Below are 12,889 nucleotides of genomic sequence, written 5' to 3'. Positions count from 1 at the left end.
AAGAGCGCATCTCCCCCGGCAAAGGAGCGCAGCTCATCGCCAGCAAGGGATCAAAGCTGCACGGAGAATGACTTTGACGAGACGAGAGAAGAAGCCTTCAGTCCATCAAACTTCTCAGAGCTAAAGGAGGAATTACGTACCCAGCGCAAAGAAACTAAAAATCTTGAAAAAAAAGTGGAAGAATTGATGGCTAGAGTAATTAATGCAGAGAAGGTCCTAAACGAAATGAAAGAGATGAAAACCATGACACGAGAAATACGTGACAAATGCACAAGCTTCAGTAACCGACTCGATCAACTGGAAGAAAGAGTATCTGCGATTGAGGATCAAATGAATGAAATGAAGCGAGAAGAGAAACCAAAAGAAAAAAGAAGAAAAAGAAATGAACAAAGCCTGCAAGAAGTATGGGATTATGTAAAAAGACCAAATCTACGTCTGATTGGGGTGCCTGAAAGTGAGGGGGAAAATGGAACCAAGTTGGAAAACACTCTTCAGGATATCATCCAGGAGAACTTCCCCAAATTAGTAGGGCAGGCCAACATTCAAATCCAGGAAATACAGAGAACGCCACAAAGATACTCCTCGAGAAGAGCAACTCTAAGACACATAATTGCCAGATTCACCAAAGTTGAAATGAAGGAAAAAATCTTAAGGGCAGCCAGAGAGAAAGGTCGGGTTACCCACAAAGGGAAGCCCATCAGACTAACAGCAGATCTCTCGGCAGAAACTCTCCAAGCCAGAAGAGAGTGGGGGCCAATATTCAACATTCTTAAAGACAAGAATTTTAAACCCAGAATTTCATATCCAGCCAAACTAAGTTTCATAAGTGAAGGAGAAATAAAATCCTTTACAGATAAGCAAATGCTTAGAGATTTTGTCACCACTAGGCCTGCCTTACAAGAGACCCTGAAGGAAGCACTCAACATGGAAAGGAACAACCGGTACCAGCCATTGCAAAAACATGCCAAAATGTAAAGACCATTGAGGCTAGGAAGAAACTGCATCAACTAACGAGCAAAATAACCAGTTAATATCATAATGGCAGGATCAAGTTCACACATAACAATCTTAACCTTAAATGTAAATGGACTAAATGCTCCAATTAAAAGACACAGACTGGCAAACTGGATAAAGAGTCAAGACCCATCAGTCTGCTGTATTCAGGAGACCCATCTCACACGCAGAGACATACATAAGCTCAAAATAAAGGGATGGAGGAAGATTTACCAAGCAAATGGAGACCTAAAAAAGCAGGGGTTGCAATACTAGTCTCTGATAAAACAGACTTTAAACCATCAAAGATCAAAAGAGACAAAGAAGGCCATTACATAATGGTAAAGGGATCAATTCAACAGGAAGAGCTAACTATCCTAAATATATATGCACCCAATACAGGAGCACCCAGATTCATAAAGCAAGTCCTTAGAGACTTACAAAGAGACTTAGACTCCCATACAATAATAATGGGAGACTTCAACACTCCACTGTCAACATTAGACAGATCAACGAGACAGAAAGTTAACAAGGATATCCAGGAATTGAACTCATCTCTGCAGCAAGCAGACCTAATAGACATCTATAGAACTCTCCACCCCAAATCAACAGAATATACATTCTTCTCAGCACCACATCATACTTACTCCAAAATTGACCACGTAATGGGAAGTAAAGCACTCCTCAGCAAATGTACAAGAACAGAAATTATAACAAACTGTCTCTCAGACCACAGTGCAATCAAACTAGAACTCAGGACTAAGAAACTCAATCAAAACCGCTCAACTACATGGAAACTTAACAACCTGCTCCTGAATGACTACTGGGTACGTAACGAAATGAAGGCAGAAATAAAGATGTTCTTTGAAACCAATGAGAACAAAGATACAACATACCAGAATCTCTGGGACACATTTAAAGCAGTGTGTAGAGGGAAATTTATAGCACTAAATGCCCACAAGAGAAAGCAGGAAAGATCTAAAATAGACACTCTAACATCGCAATTAAAAGAACTAGAGAAGCAAGAGCAAACACATTCGAAAGCTAGCAGAAGGCTAGAAATAACTAAGATCAGAGCAGAACTGAAGGAGATAGAGACACAAAAAACTCTCCAAAAAATCAATGAATCCAGGAGTTGGTTTTTTGAAAAGATCAACAAAATTGACAGACCACTAGCAAGACTAATAAAGAAGAAAAGAGAGAAGAATCAAATCGACGCAATTAAAAATGATAAAGGGGATATCACCACCGACCCCACAGAAATACAAACTACCATCAGAGAATACTATAAACACCTCTACGCAAATAAACTGGAAAATCTAGAAGAAATGGATAATTTCCTGGACACTTACACTCTTCCAAGACTAAACCAGGAAGAAGTTAAATCCCTGAATAGACCAATAGCAGGCTCTGAAATTGAGGCAATAATTAATAGCCTACCAACCAAAAAAAGTCCAGGACCAGATGGATTCACAGCTGAATTCTACCAGAGGTAAAAGGAGGAGTTGGTACCATTCCTTCTGAAACTATTCCAATCAATAGAAAAAGAGGGAATCCTCCCTAACTCATTTTATGAGGCCAACATCATCCTGATACCAAAGCCTGGCAGAGACACAACAAAAAAAGAGAATTTTAGATCAATATCTCTGATGAACATCGATGCAAAAATCCTCAATAAAATACTGGCAAACCGGATTCAGCAACACATCAAAAAGCTTATCCACCATGATCAAGTGGGCTTCATCCCTGGATGCGAGGCTGGTTCAACATTCGCAAATCAATAAACATAATCCAGCATATAAACAGAACCAAAGACAAGAACCACATGATTATCTCAATTGATGCAGAAAAGGCTTTTGACAAAATTCAACAGCCCTTCATGCTAAAAACGCTCAATAAATTCGGTATTGATGGAACGTACCTCAAAATAATAAGAGCTATTTATGACAAACCCACAGCCAATATCATACTGAATGGGCAAAAACTGGAAAAATTCCCTTTGAAAACTGGCACAAGACAGGGATGCCCTCTCTCACCACTCCTATTCAACATAGTGTTGGAAGTTCTGGCTAGGGCAATCAGGCAAGAGAAAGAAATCAAGGTATTCAGTTAGGAAAAGAAGAAGTCAAATTGTCCCTGTTTGCAGATGACATGATTGTATATTTAGAAAACCCCATTGTCTCAGCCCAAAATCTCCTTAAGCTCATAAGCAACTTCAGCAAAGTCTCAGGATACAAAATTAATGTGCAAAAATCACAAGCATTCTTATACACCAGTAACAGACAAACAGAGAGCCAAATCAGGAATGAACTTCCATTCACAATTGCTTCAAAGAGAATCAAATACCTAGGAATCCAACTTACAAGGGATGTAAAGGACCTCTTCAAGGAGAACTACAAACCACTGCTCAGTGAAATAAAAGAGGACACAAACAAATGGAAGAACATACCATGCTCATGGATAGGAAGAATCAATATTGTGAAAATGGCCATACTGCCCAAGATTATTTATAGATTCAATGCCATCCCTATCAAGCTACCAATGAGTTTCTTCACAGAATTGGAAAAAACTGCTTTAAAGTTCAGATGGACCAAAAAAGAGCCCGCATCTCCAAGACAATCCTAAGTCAAAAGAACAAAGCTGGAGGCATCACGCTACCTGACTTCAAACTATACTACAAGGCTACAGTAACCAAAACAGCATGGTACTGGTACCAAAACAGAGATATAGACCAATGGAACAGAACAGAGTCCTCAGAAATAATACCACACATCTACAGCCATTTGATCTTTGACAAACCTGAGAGAAACAAGAAATGGGGAAAGGATTCCCTATTTAATAAACGGTGCTGGGAAAATTGGCTAGCCATAAGTAGAAAGCTGAAACTGGATCCTTTCCTTACTCCTTATACGAAAATTAATTCAAGATGGATTAGAGACTTAAATGTTAGACCTACTACCATAAAAATCCTAGAGGAAAACCTAGGTAGTACCATTCAGGACATAGGCATGGGCAAAGACTTCATGTCTAAAACACCAAAAGCAACGGCAACAAAAGCCAAAATTGACAAATGGGATCTCATTAAACTAAAGAGCTTCTGCACAGCAAAAGAAACTACCATCAGAGTGAACAGGCAACCTACAGAATGGGAGAAAATTTTTGCAATCTACTCATCTGACAAAGGGCTAATATCCAGAACCTACAAAGAACTCAAACAAATTTATAAGAAAAAAACAAACAACCCCATCAAAAAGTGGGCAAAGGATATGAACAGACATTTCTCAAAAGAAGACATTCATACAGCCAACAGACACATGAAAAAATGCTCATCATCACTGGCCATCAGAGAAATGCAAATCAAAACCACAATGAGATACCATCTCACACCAGTTAGAATGGCGATCATTAAAAAGTCAGGAAACAACAGGTGCTGGAGAGGATGTGGAGAAATAGGAACGATTTTACACTGTTGGTGGGACTGTAAACTAGTTCAACCATTATGGAAAACAGTATGGCGATTCCTCAAGGATCTAGAACTAGATGTGCCATATGACCCAGCCATCCCATTACTGGGTATATACCCAAAGGATTATAAATTATGCTGCTATAAAGACACATGCAGATGTATTTTTATTGCAGCACTATTCATAATAGCAAAGACTTGGAATCAACCCAAATGTCCATCAGTGACAGATTGGATTAAGAAAATGTGGCACATATACACCATGGAATACTATGCAGCCATAAAAAAGGATGAGTTTGAGTCCTTTGTAGGGACTTGGATGCAGCTGGAATCCATCATTCTTAGCATACTATCACAAGAACAGAAAACCAAACACTGCATGTTCTCACTCATAGGTGGGAACTGAACAATGAGATCACTTAGACTCAGGAAGGGGAACATCACACACCGGGGCCTATCATGGGGAGGGCGGAGGGAGGAAGGGGGAGGGATTGCATTGGGAGTTATACCTGATGTAAATGACGAGTTGATGGGTGCAGCACAGCAACATGGCACAAGTATACATATGTAACAAACCTGTACATTATGCACAGGTACCCTACAACTTAAAGTATAATAAATAAATTAAAAAAAAAAAAAAGGTTGAAGTTCGCAACATCAAAAAAAAATAATAATAATACATGTATCCCCTGAATCTAAGAGTTCGTCACAGGGCTAAATTTTGGGGAAAGCAGTTTGGAGATTTCTCAAAGAGCTTGAAAGAGATATTTGTGGTTTTTGGCTGAAATGTATTTGAGTTTCCTCCACGGGGGAATGGGACGAGGGCAAAACAGACAGAAATGTGTTGCATTTGCTCTCCTGTGACAGGTCTCTTCTGGAACAAAGCTTAACCTCAGCTGTAAGGAGAACTGCAGGTATTTGGTTACAGATACCTGAGTAATAAATCAACTGTGTTTCATAACTTTGAGGTATAAAAAAATTAAAATAGTAGTCCTTATAATGACAAAAATACCTCTCACTGAAGCTCATGAAAAAGCAGCAGCACGGCTCTTTATACAGTTAATCCGCCTCTACCGAAAGGGAAAATAAATTCTGCCCCTACATAAAATTCTTTGAACACTTAATCCTTAGATTGATAAAAGTTATTTAGTTTTGAAGGAATAAGAACTGTATTAACCCAATTTCATATATTCTGAGCTCCTAATTGATGACCATAAATATTTTGGAATCAGTCAAGCAAACATGACTGTAACTCAAATAAATGTCGTTTTCTTCCTCATAGATTGAAGTCTGAGTTAGACGAGAACATGAAAGGAGCCGTGGGATCAGAACTGCAATTATATTTGCAGGGTTATTCAGACTTTACAAGAGCTTACAGCCATTGATAACTTTACAAAGTGTTTCTACTTTGAAGAAATGCGGTGAGAAATGGAGCTAATATTTTTAGAACTTAACACTGAGTTTTGTTTTCCATTTTCATTGTTACTCTCTTGCTTGAATTCCAAACATTATTATGTTGCAAGAACAGTATAAAAATCAGTGCCATAAATTCCATTAAAGTCTAACATGAGTCACAAAAATGTATCAAAACTCATTATAAGTGAATGACGTTACCTTGATTGTCTATGATTGTAAAACTTGAAGAGTTAGTGTCTTCTACAGATAGATTAAAGTAAAAATGGTGCTCTTCTATGGATTCATCTCTATCCACTGCACTGATAGTCTGAATTACCTGAAAAAAAAGGGGGATAGATTTTTGTTGTTGTTTGGATTCAGGAAGAAGATCACTGCTGTTATTATTATTAGCTTTTATTCACATTGCTTTATTACAATCAATAGGGACATTGCAGAAAATAGCTGTCAAATCAGTGGAGAATAGTAAAGTATTTTTCTCAAGTTGAAAATATGTTCACTGCCTTTTTTCAAAGGGTGTTGTAATATTACATAATAAATTCTTGTTGATGGATCAGGTGGATTCCAAACTCTTAAGTTCGTTAGAAGTCTCCAAAGCATTTCTTTTGTATTACTCACACCCTCCCAGCCTACATTTCACTCTTTCTTCCTTCTTAATTTTTCCTTTATCTGAATGTCAGACGTTATGATTTGCTAAAGTTGTCTATTTCCTGTTTTTACTGAGAGCAAAACTGTGGTAGAGTTACTGGCTTACTAAACTATTTGCTAAAGTAATGAGATTTTTAATTGATTGAGGAAATAAAGCATTTAAAATGTAGGGGCAATGTACATGATTTCCTTTGACCCATAATGATTATAGGAAAGTGTTTTACGTCAAATAAGTTCATCTCTATATCTCAGATCATAAAACAGTGAAGTAATGCAGATATGAACAATTCCATTCTCAATTAATTTTCTTCTTTCAAGACATGAATGTGTCAGTCAAGTAGTTCATTATTGTCGAAAAAGATACGCTGTCAAGATCACATAGTGAGATTGTGATTAATTGTGGAAATTAAAGTAAATTCATTATAGAAGTTATTGTTTTGAATTTTCTAGAATTAAAGTGCTTTAACAATATGTCAAACAAAAATAGCCTTAGATGCAAGATGGCAAATCCAGATTTATGTTATACTTCAAAAAAATAGATATGTCTTCACAGGCATAAAGAACATTAGGAAACCAATACGATCTGTATATTACTTCTCCACATTGATTTCTGTTTAACTCATAACACATTACTAATAAATAATAATCATTTAGTGTTAATTAAGTAACGTAGCAAAACACATTTTATTCAATCCATGCTTATAATTATACATGTGGATATTGATTTGTGTTAAGGTAAAGCCTTCATGTTAGAATATCATAGGATTTTGTACAGGCTGAGTAGAGGGCAGAGGCTTGGAAACCCAATATTCTGAATCCTGGCTTTGCCATTTACAAGTTTTTAACCTTGAAAAATAAAAATACTAATACTTAACCTTCAGGGTTCATTTTCAGGATTGTCAGTCTTGGCTTGTCAGAAAGTTTGTCACACAACAAACTATTATGTGTTCCTATGTCTATTATGTGTTACTCATGAAAATAATCTCTTGTTGAGTTTTTGCATACCATGGTGTACTGAATATTGTTAATAATAGGCATATGAATATCTTTATATGCATATTAACTGAAGTCATATTGATAACAAAGTATATAATTCATGTTTATCTTGCTGGCATATGTGGTTACAGTGTTCAGTTAAGGAATATTGTATTTTACTACCTGATGTTCTGTATTAAACATCAGCATCTGACTAAATGTTGCAAATGTCTCCCTTTGGGGGATGAAGACTAAAGAAGACTGGAGATACACTGTATATATTTCAAAAGACTTTTAATAAATCAAAATATCTTATACATAGGTATAGGAAACTGAATGAGCAGGATTTCAACAGCCTCCCCCTTTCAAATGAACAAGTCTTCACTTATATTTGCTCTGTAAGTTGGGCTTCCTATAAGATATGTTTTACTGGCTTTCATAATTGTTTTATAAAAATAGGAAGACACTGACATAAAATCAGTCATATATCAAGTATTATGAATTTTACTGAATTTACCTTGAACAGGTACACGTAAAAATAAACACATATCTCTAACAAAGGGACCACATTAATGTGCTCATAAGTCTTGACGGAGGATATTTATTTTTCCTTTAAATATAACAATGAAAAGTTTTTCATTTTCATTTTAAAATAAAATTCTGAGAAAAACTTCTATCTGTTGCATTGGCTAAAATTATTATCTGGGACCTATCGCTGACCTTATACATTTATGAAAGGAGTAAACATAAATTAAAAGGTAAAAGTATATACCAAGAACAGCCATGGCTTGAGAGACTGGGAAAAGAGAAAAGGAAAATAACTCCAAATTACGGTTAATTCTGAAAGAAAGCTCAGATTTTTTTTTCTTTTTTTTTTTTTTTGAGACAGAGTCTCACTCTGTCACCCAGGCTGTAGTGCAGTGGCACGATCTTGGCTCACTGCAAGCTCCGCCTGCCGGGTTTATGCCATTCTCCTAACTCAGCCTCCCGAGTAGCTGGGACTACAGGTGCCTGCCACCACTCATGCCTAATTTTTTTTTTTTTTTTGTATTTTTAGTAAAGACAGTGTTTAACTATGTTAGTCTCGATCTCCTGACCTCGTGATCCACCTGACTCGGCCTCCCAAAGTGCTGGGATTACAGGAATGAGCCACTGTGCCTCGCTGAAAGTACAGATTTTTAATATTCTTTTTGCTCTCCAGGTAGAATTTTGGCCAATTTATTTCTGATGCAATACATTCAATCATCTATTTACAGTGCATCGAAAGCTACAATGGAAATATATTGTGTAAGCCCCAAGAATCCAAAAGTAACTAAAATTATAAGAAGTTACCTATGGGCCAGGATCTGTTCTATACATTATCTTAGATAATCTTCACAATGGTCCTTTGGAATAAATTGTATTATTGTTCCTATGGTATAAAGGTTTATATTAAGTTTCATATAAGCTAAATGTCTTAGGTAAGTAAATTGGCTGGGCCAAAATTAGAATGTAAGCTGATGTCATAGTCAAAATGAAATATGAGTAGTAAGTGTAGCACTCTAGGACATATTGTTTATACCCTAGACTTGTTCTTGTCCTACCAGATTTGCATACAAAATGATACCATAAAAAACATGGAATCCCAAAAGCAAGTAAAAATATGTCTCATAAAAGACAGTGACAGAGAAATAAGCAATATAATTTTATAGGATAAGGACCAAAAATAATGGTTAAAAATAGAAGAAAATGATGTGTTTTGATATGGGAGAAAGGGAAGATATTCTAGGGTAGAGTGCAGCCAATGAGCTAATACTTGAATAAAAATATGAATTGATGAAAAAAGTATGATCCTAAGCAAAGAATATCATGAAAAATTAGTGAAGGCAAAGATATCATAATTAGGTATAAATATATGAAATTAATATTTTGGAGGTTAAAGATGGCCAATTATTGGAAGTTTCATAAGTTCCAATTTAGTTATTTTATGAGACTATAATCACTATTTGACTTTGAAGATAATCAGGAGAATAAAGAGAATCATTTGCTATTAATCATTATGCACTATGTCTTCTTTTAAGAAAAAGTCATGCATGGGCCAGTTTACTAAAATAACATTCCAGATTAATTATCCCGAGTCAAAAATCAGCCCAGTACTCACGTTCCTCAAACCAAAGAGATGATTCTTATTAAACATGCAATTAATGGACAGCTAGTTTAAGATGCAACACTTGTACACAATGATTTGGAGCAAGCAATACATTTGTGTCTGTTTCCTTATCTTCATGGCAAGTCACAATGAAACCTACTTCCAGGATTAGTCAATCAATAAATTGTTGAACAAGATTATAAACTATAAATTGAATCATGAACTCTAAATCAATATACAGATACTGAATATTAATTTATATATGTCATCAATTCCTTGAAATGCACTTAATAAACTATAAAAAAATGCTTCTCAATAGAAAAATGTTAAACAAAAAGTTGAAGTTGTAATAAATGAATATCTGGAAAGATTTTCTTAAAATCTTATCTGAGTTGCTTATGTAGTTATTCTAGGTAGGCATACCTTATATTAGGCTAAAGATGCAAATTGTTTCCCATTGCCAAGAAATTATTACACAAACATAGATATGAGACCATCATGTTTTATATTACTCTAATGAGTAAATGATTTTAAATTACACCTGTTTTGACAAAATAAATCTAGAAAACTCAAAAAAGTTGTTGAACATCTGTTCAAACAGGCAAAGTACAAAATAATACACTAATAGAGTTAGAACCAAAAGAAAGTCTAGATTGTAGTAAGTTTGTTGTCTTTTTCTGTTTAGCAAAACATGAGAAGAAAAATGTTGAAAAGGTCATTATAGTATAATATTTTAGACCTGGATAGAACTGGGGATACTCTAAGTTTTCTAAAAGGACTTTTCACAAAATTACATCATATCTATTTAAATGTCATATATATCGTAATTGTTTTGCCATTAACTTGTAGAAATCTATATTCAGTTGAAAAATACACATTCCTAGATTTTTATCTCAGTATGTATTTTCTAATTTTCCTTTTAAAGTTAATATTCCAAATATATTTTTAAAATTCACATAAAATCAGCATGTATACACAAAATATTAAATTGTAAAATATCTCATTAGTATCTTAGATGTATCCATTTAAGATGTATTTCATTAGTACTTACAGTATGCCAAGCAATCCTATGCCCTGGTGGTACAATTATGAATAAAGTTAGTCTCTGTCACCACTGTTCACATTCCAGTGGTGTAGAAGATCAAGCAGAATTGCAAACTTAAAAAGTATTGAGGAAGTACAGATTACATAAATTACATAATAAAAGTTATAACCACCTAAAATACTTAATACTTAAACATTGCGGGGGGGAGGGTCAGAGAACCTTGTATCTATGCGGAAATTTGAAGATCGTACTGTGGAAGTGAGCGGGGATACATCATGGACATATTAAAGAGTTTCGACATTCTACTGAGGGACACTCCCAGGCTCTAATTTGGAAATGACATGATTATTACTTTTATTTGGGATCACACGGTTCCAGGCAAAGGATTGCATTTTAGAATGCTCCTGCTGAGGACATCCTTAATGTAAGTCTGGAAATGGAGAATCTAGCCCACAAGCTATTGTCATTATCCTAATGAACAACTGCTTGGTAATCAAAATTTCTTTATGTGATATACAAAAAAAAAAAAAAAAACACTAACAGTCACAATTATGGATTGTGTTATTTTTAATGAGAAACAATACAGAAATTACTGAGCAGTGTTCATAAATTGAGGATGGTACAGTATGTTTCAAATAAAGATACAGCTCCTGGGTCCCAAAATTTGCCTAAATTTGCCGCAATGATTTGGAGCAAGGGTATGCTGAACTCCAGAAGATGTCACCAAAGTAATGTTTTTTCACCATTTTCAAAAGGGCTATATATTCTCCTCACTATTTTCCATCCAGTAAAATCTGGTTATCCTGAAACTGCATGACTACAGACTTACCTAATAAATATAATTGATATATAAAACTGATACATTGCTGCATATGTGCTGTGAGATTGGATGAAGCAAAGTTTGATTTTACAGGAACATCCCTCTGCAGACCTGCTTAGGTCAGGTTCACTCCAGAAGAGAAGATAGGTCCCTATTAGGGTAGAAAGAATGATGATAGAGAGAAACTGATACATTAAAGACATATGTAGGAGATGGGATCAACAGAACCAAATGATTGATTGGATACGGAGAGTAAAGACTATAATTAATTAAAAATGATGTCCATGTTTTTTTTTTTCTTGCAAAACTTGATATTATAATAATTTTCCTGGGGATGCTGAAAAAAGGGAAGGCTTGGGAGAAAATTTGGTGTTAACCATGGGACATCTGAGTTGTTTTCTCAGGTTAGTCGGACACATAGCTTAAAATAGAAAAAGGAGGCAGAGATACAGTTATTTGGATATGAACTGTAGTCGAGAGGAAGAAGTGGGTAAAAGACGAAATAATGAGTTGAGGAAAACTTTTGGGCACAAAAGTGAAAGGAAGAGAATCAAAGATCACAAAATGCAACCACTGAAATTTAGGAAAAAGAAAATTTTTACATGGAGACAAGGTAAATGTCTTTAGACAAAATATTGATATGAGTGAATCTGGAAATTATCGATGTTATACTTTACCTCCAAAAAAGACATTTAATATCCGTCAAGATAATGGCACTCATTGATTTGAAAAATGGTAACTATTTGCACCACCTAGCCAAGGCAAATTACCCTGATGTCAGCTCATTTATTATATTAATATTTTGAAAATTGCTGAAAATTCTCTCCTTCTCTTCCCCACCCCAGCCACTTACACATTAAGAACAAAACCAAACATTTTGTTTACCCACATAGGTATTTGAGTAAATGTTTGGATTCCTCCAGAGTAGAGTGTGACTACCATCGCATTTTTATTTTATATGATTAATTTATTATCTATCCAAAGAAGACAGATATAAGACATCTTTTTACCTGTCATTTTCTCTAGCTGTTTGAGCATGTGGAAAATTAGACAAGAATCATCTTCATGGCGGGGGCGGAGCAAGATGGCCGAATAGGAACAGCTCCAGTCTCCAACTCCCAGCGCGAGCGACACAGAAGACCGGTGATTTCTGCATTTTCAACTGAGGTACTGGGTTCATCTCACTGGGGAGTGCCGGACGATCGGTGCTGGTCAGCTGCTGCAGCCCGACCAGCGAGAGCTGAAGCAGGGCGAGGCATTGCCTCACCTGGGAAGCGCAAGGGGGAAGGGAATCCCTTTTCCTAGCCAGGGGAACTGAGACACACAACACCTGGAAAATCGGGTAACTCCCACCCCAATACTGCACTTTAAGCAAACAGGCACACCAGGAGATCATATCCCACA

At 35.8% G+C, this 12,889-nt stretch overlaps 1 protein-coding gene across 4 annotated transcripts in view; it reads right to left on the bottom strand.

Moving 5' to 3' along the window:
• The window catches only part of CDH19 (cadherin 19), a 104,487-nt gene that overhangs the window by 10,315 nt on the left and 81,283 nt on the right, over positions 1-12,889 (bottom strand). For all 4 annotated transcript variants that reach the window (XR_010582803.2, XR_012427141.1, XM_005586494.5 and 1 more), the window contains one exon: positions 6,071-6,188. Coding sequence is in view for 2 of the 4 variants with exons in the window: in XM_005586494.5 (XP_005586551.3) it covers positions 6,071-6,188 (118 nt within the window). In the remaining 2 variants the exon portion in view is untranslated. The remainder of the gene's footprint in view (positions 1-6,070; positions 6,189-12,889) is intronic.

The sequence above is a fragment of the Macaca fascicularis genome, chromosome 18, assembly GCF_037993035.2.
Source record: "Macaca fascicularis isolate 582-1 chromosome 18, T2T-MFA8v1.1".
Taxonomy (NCBI): domain Eukaryota; kingdom Metazoa; phylum Chordata; class Mammalia; order Primates; family Cercopithecidae; genus Macaca; species Macaca fascicularis.
The sequence above is the reverse complement of the archived record's forward strand: the minus strand, read 5'-3'. Positions and strand labels throughout refer to the sequence as shown.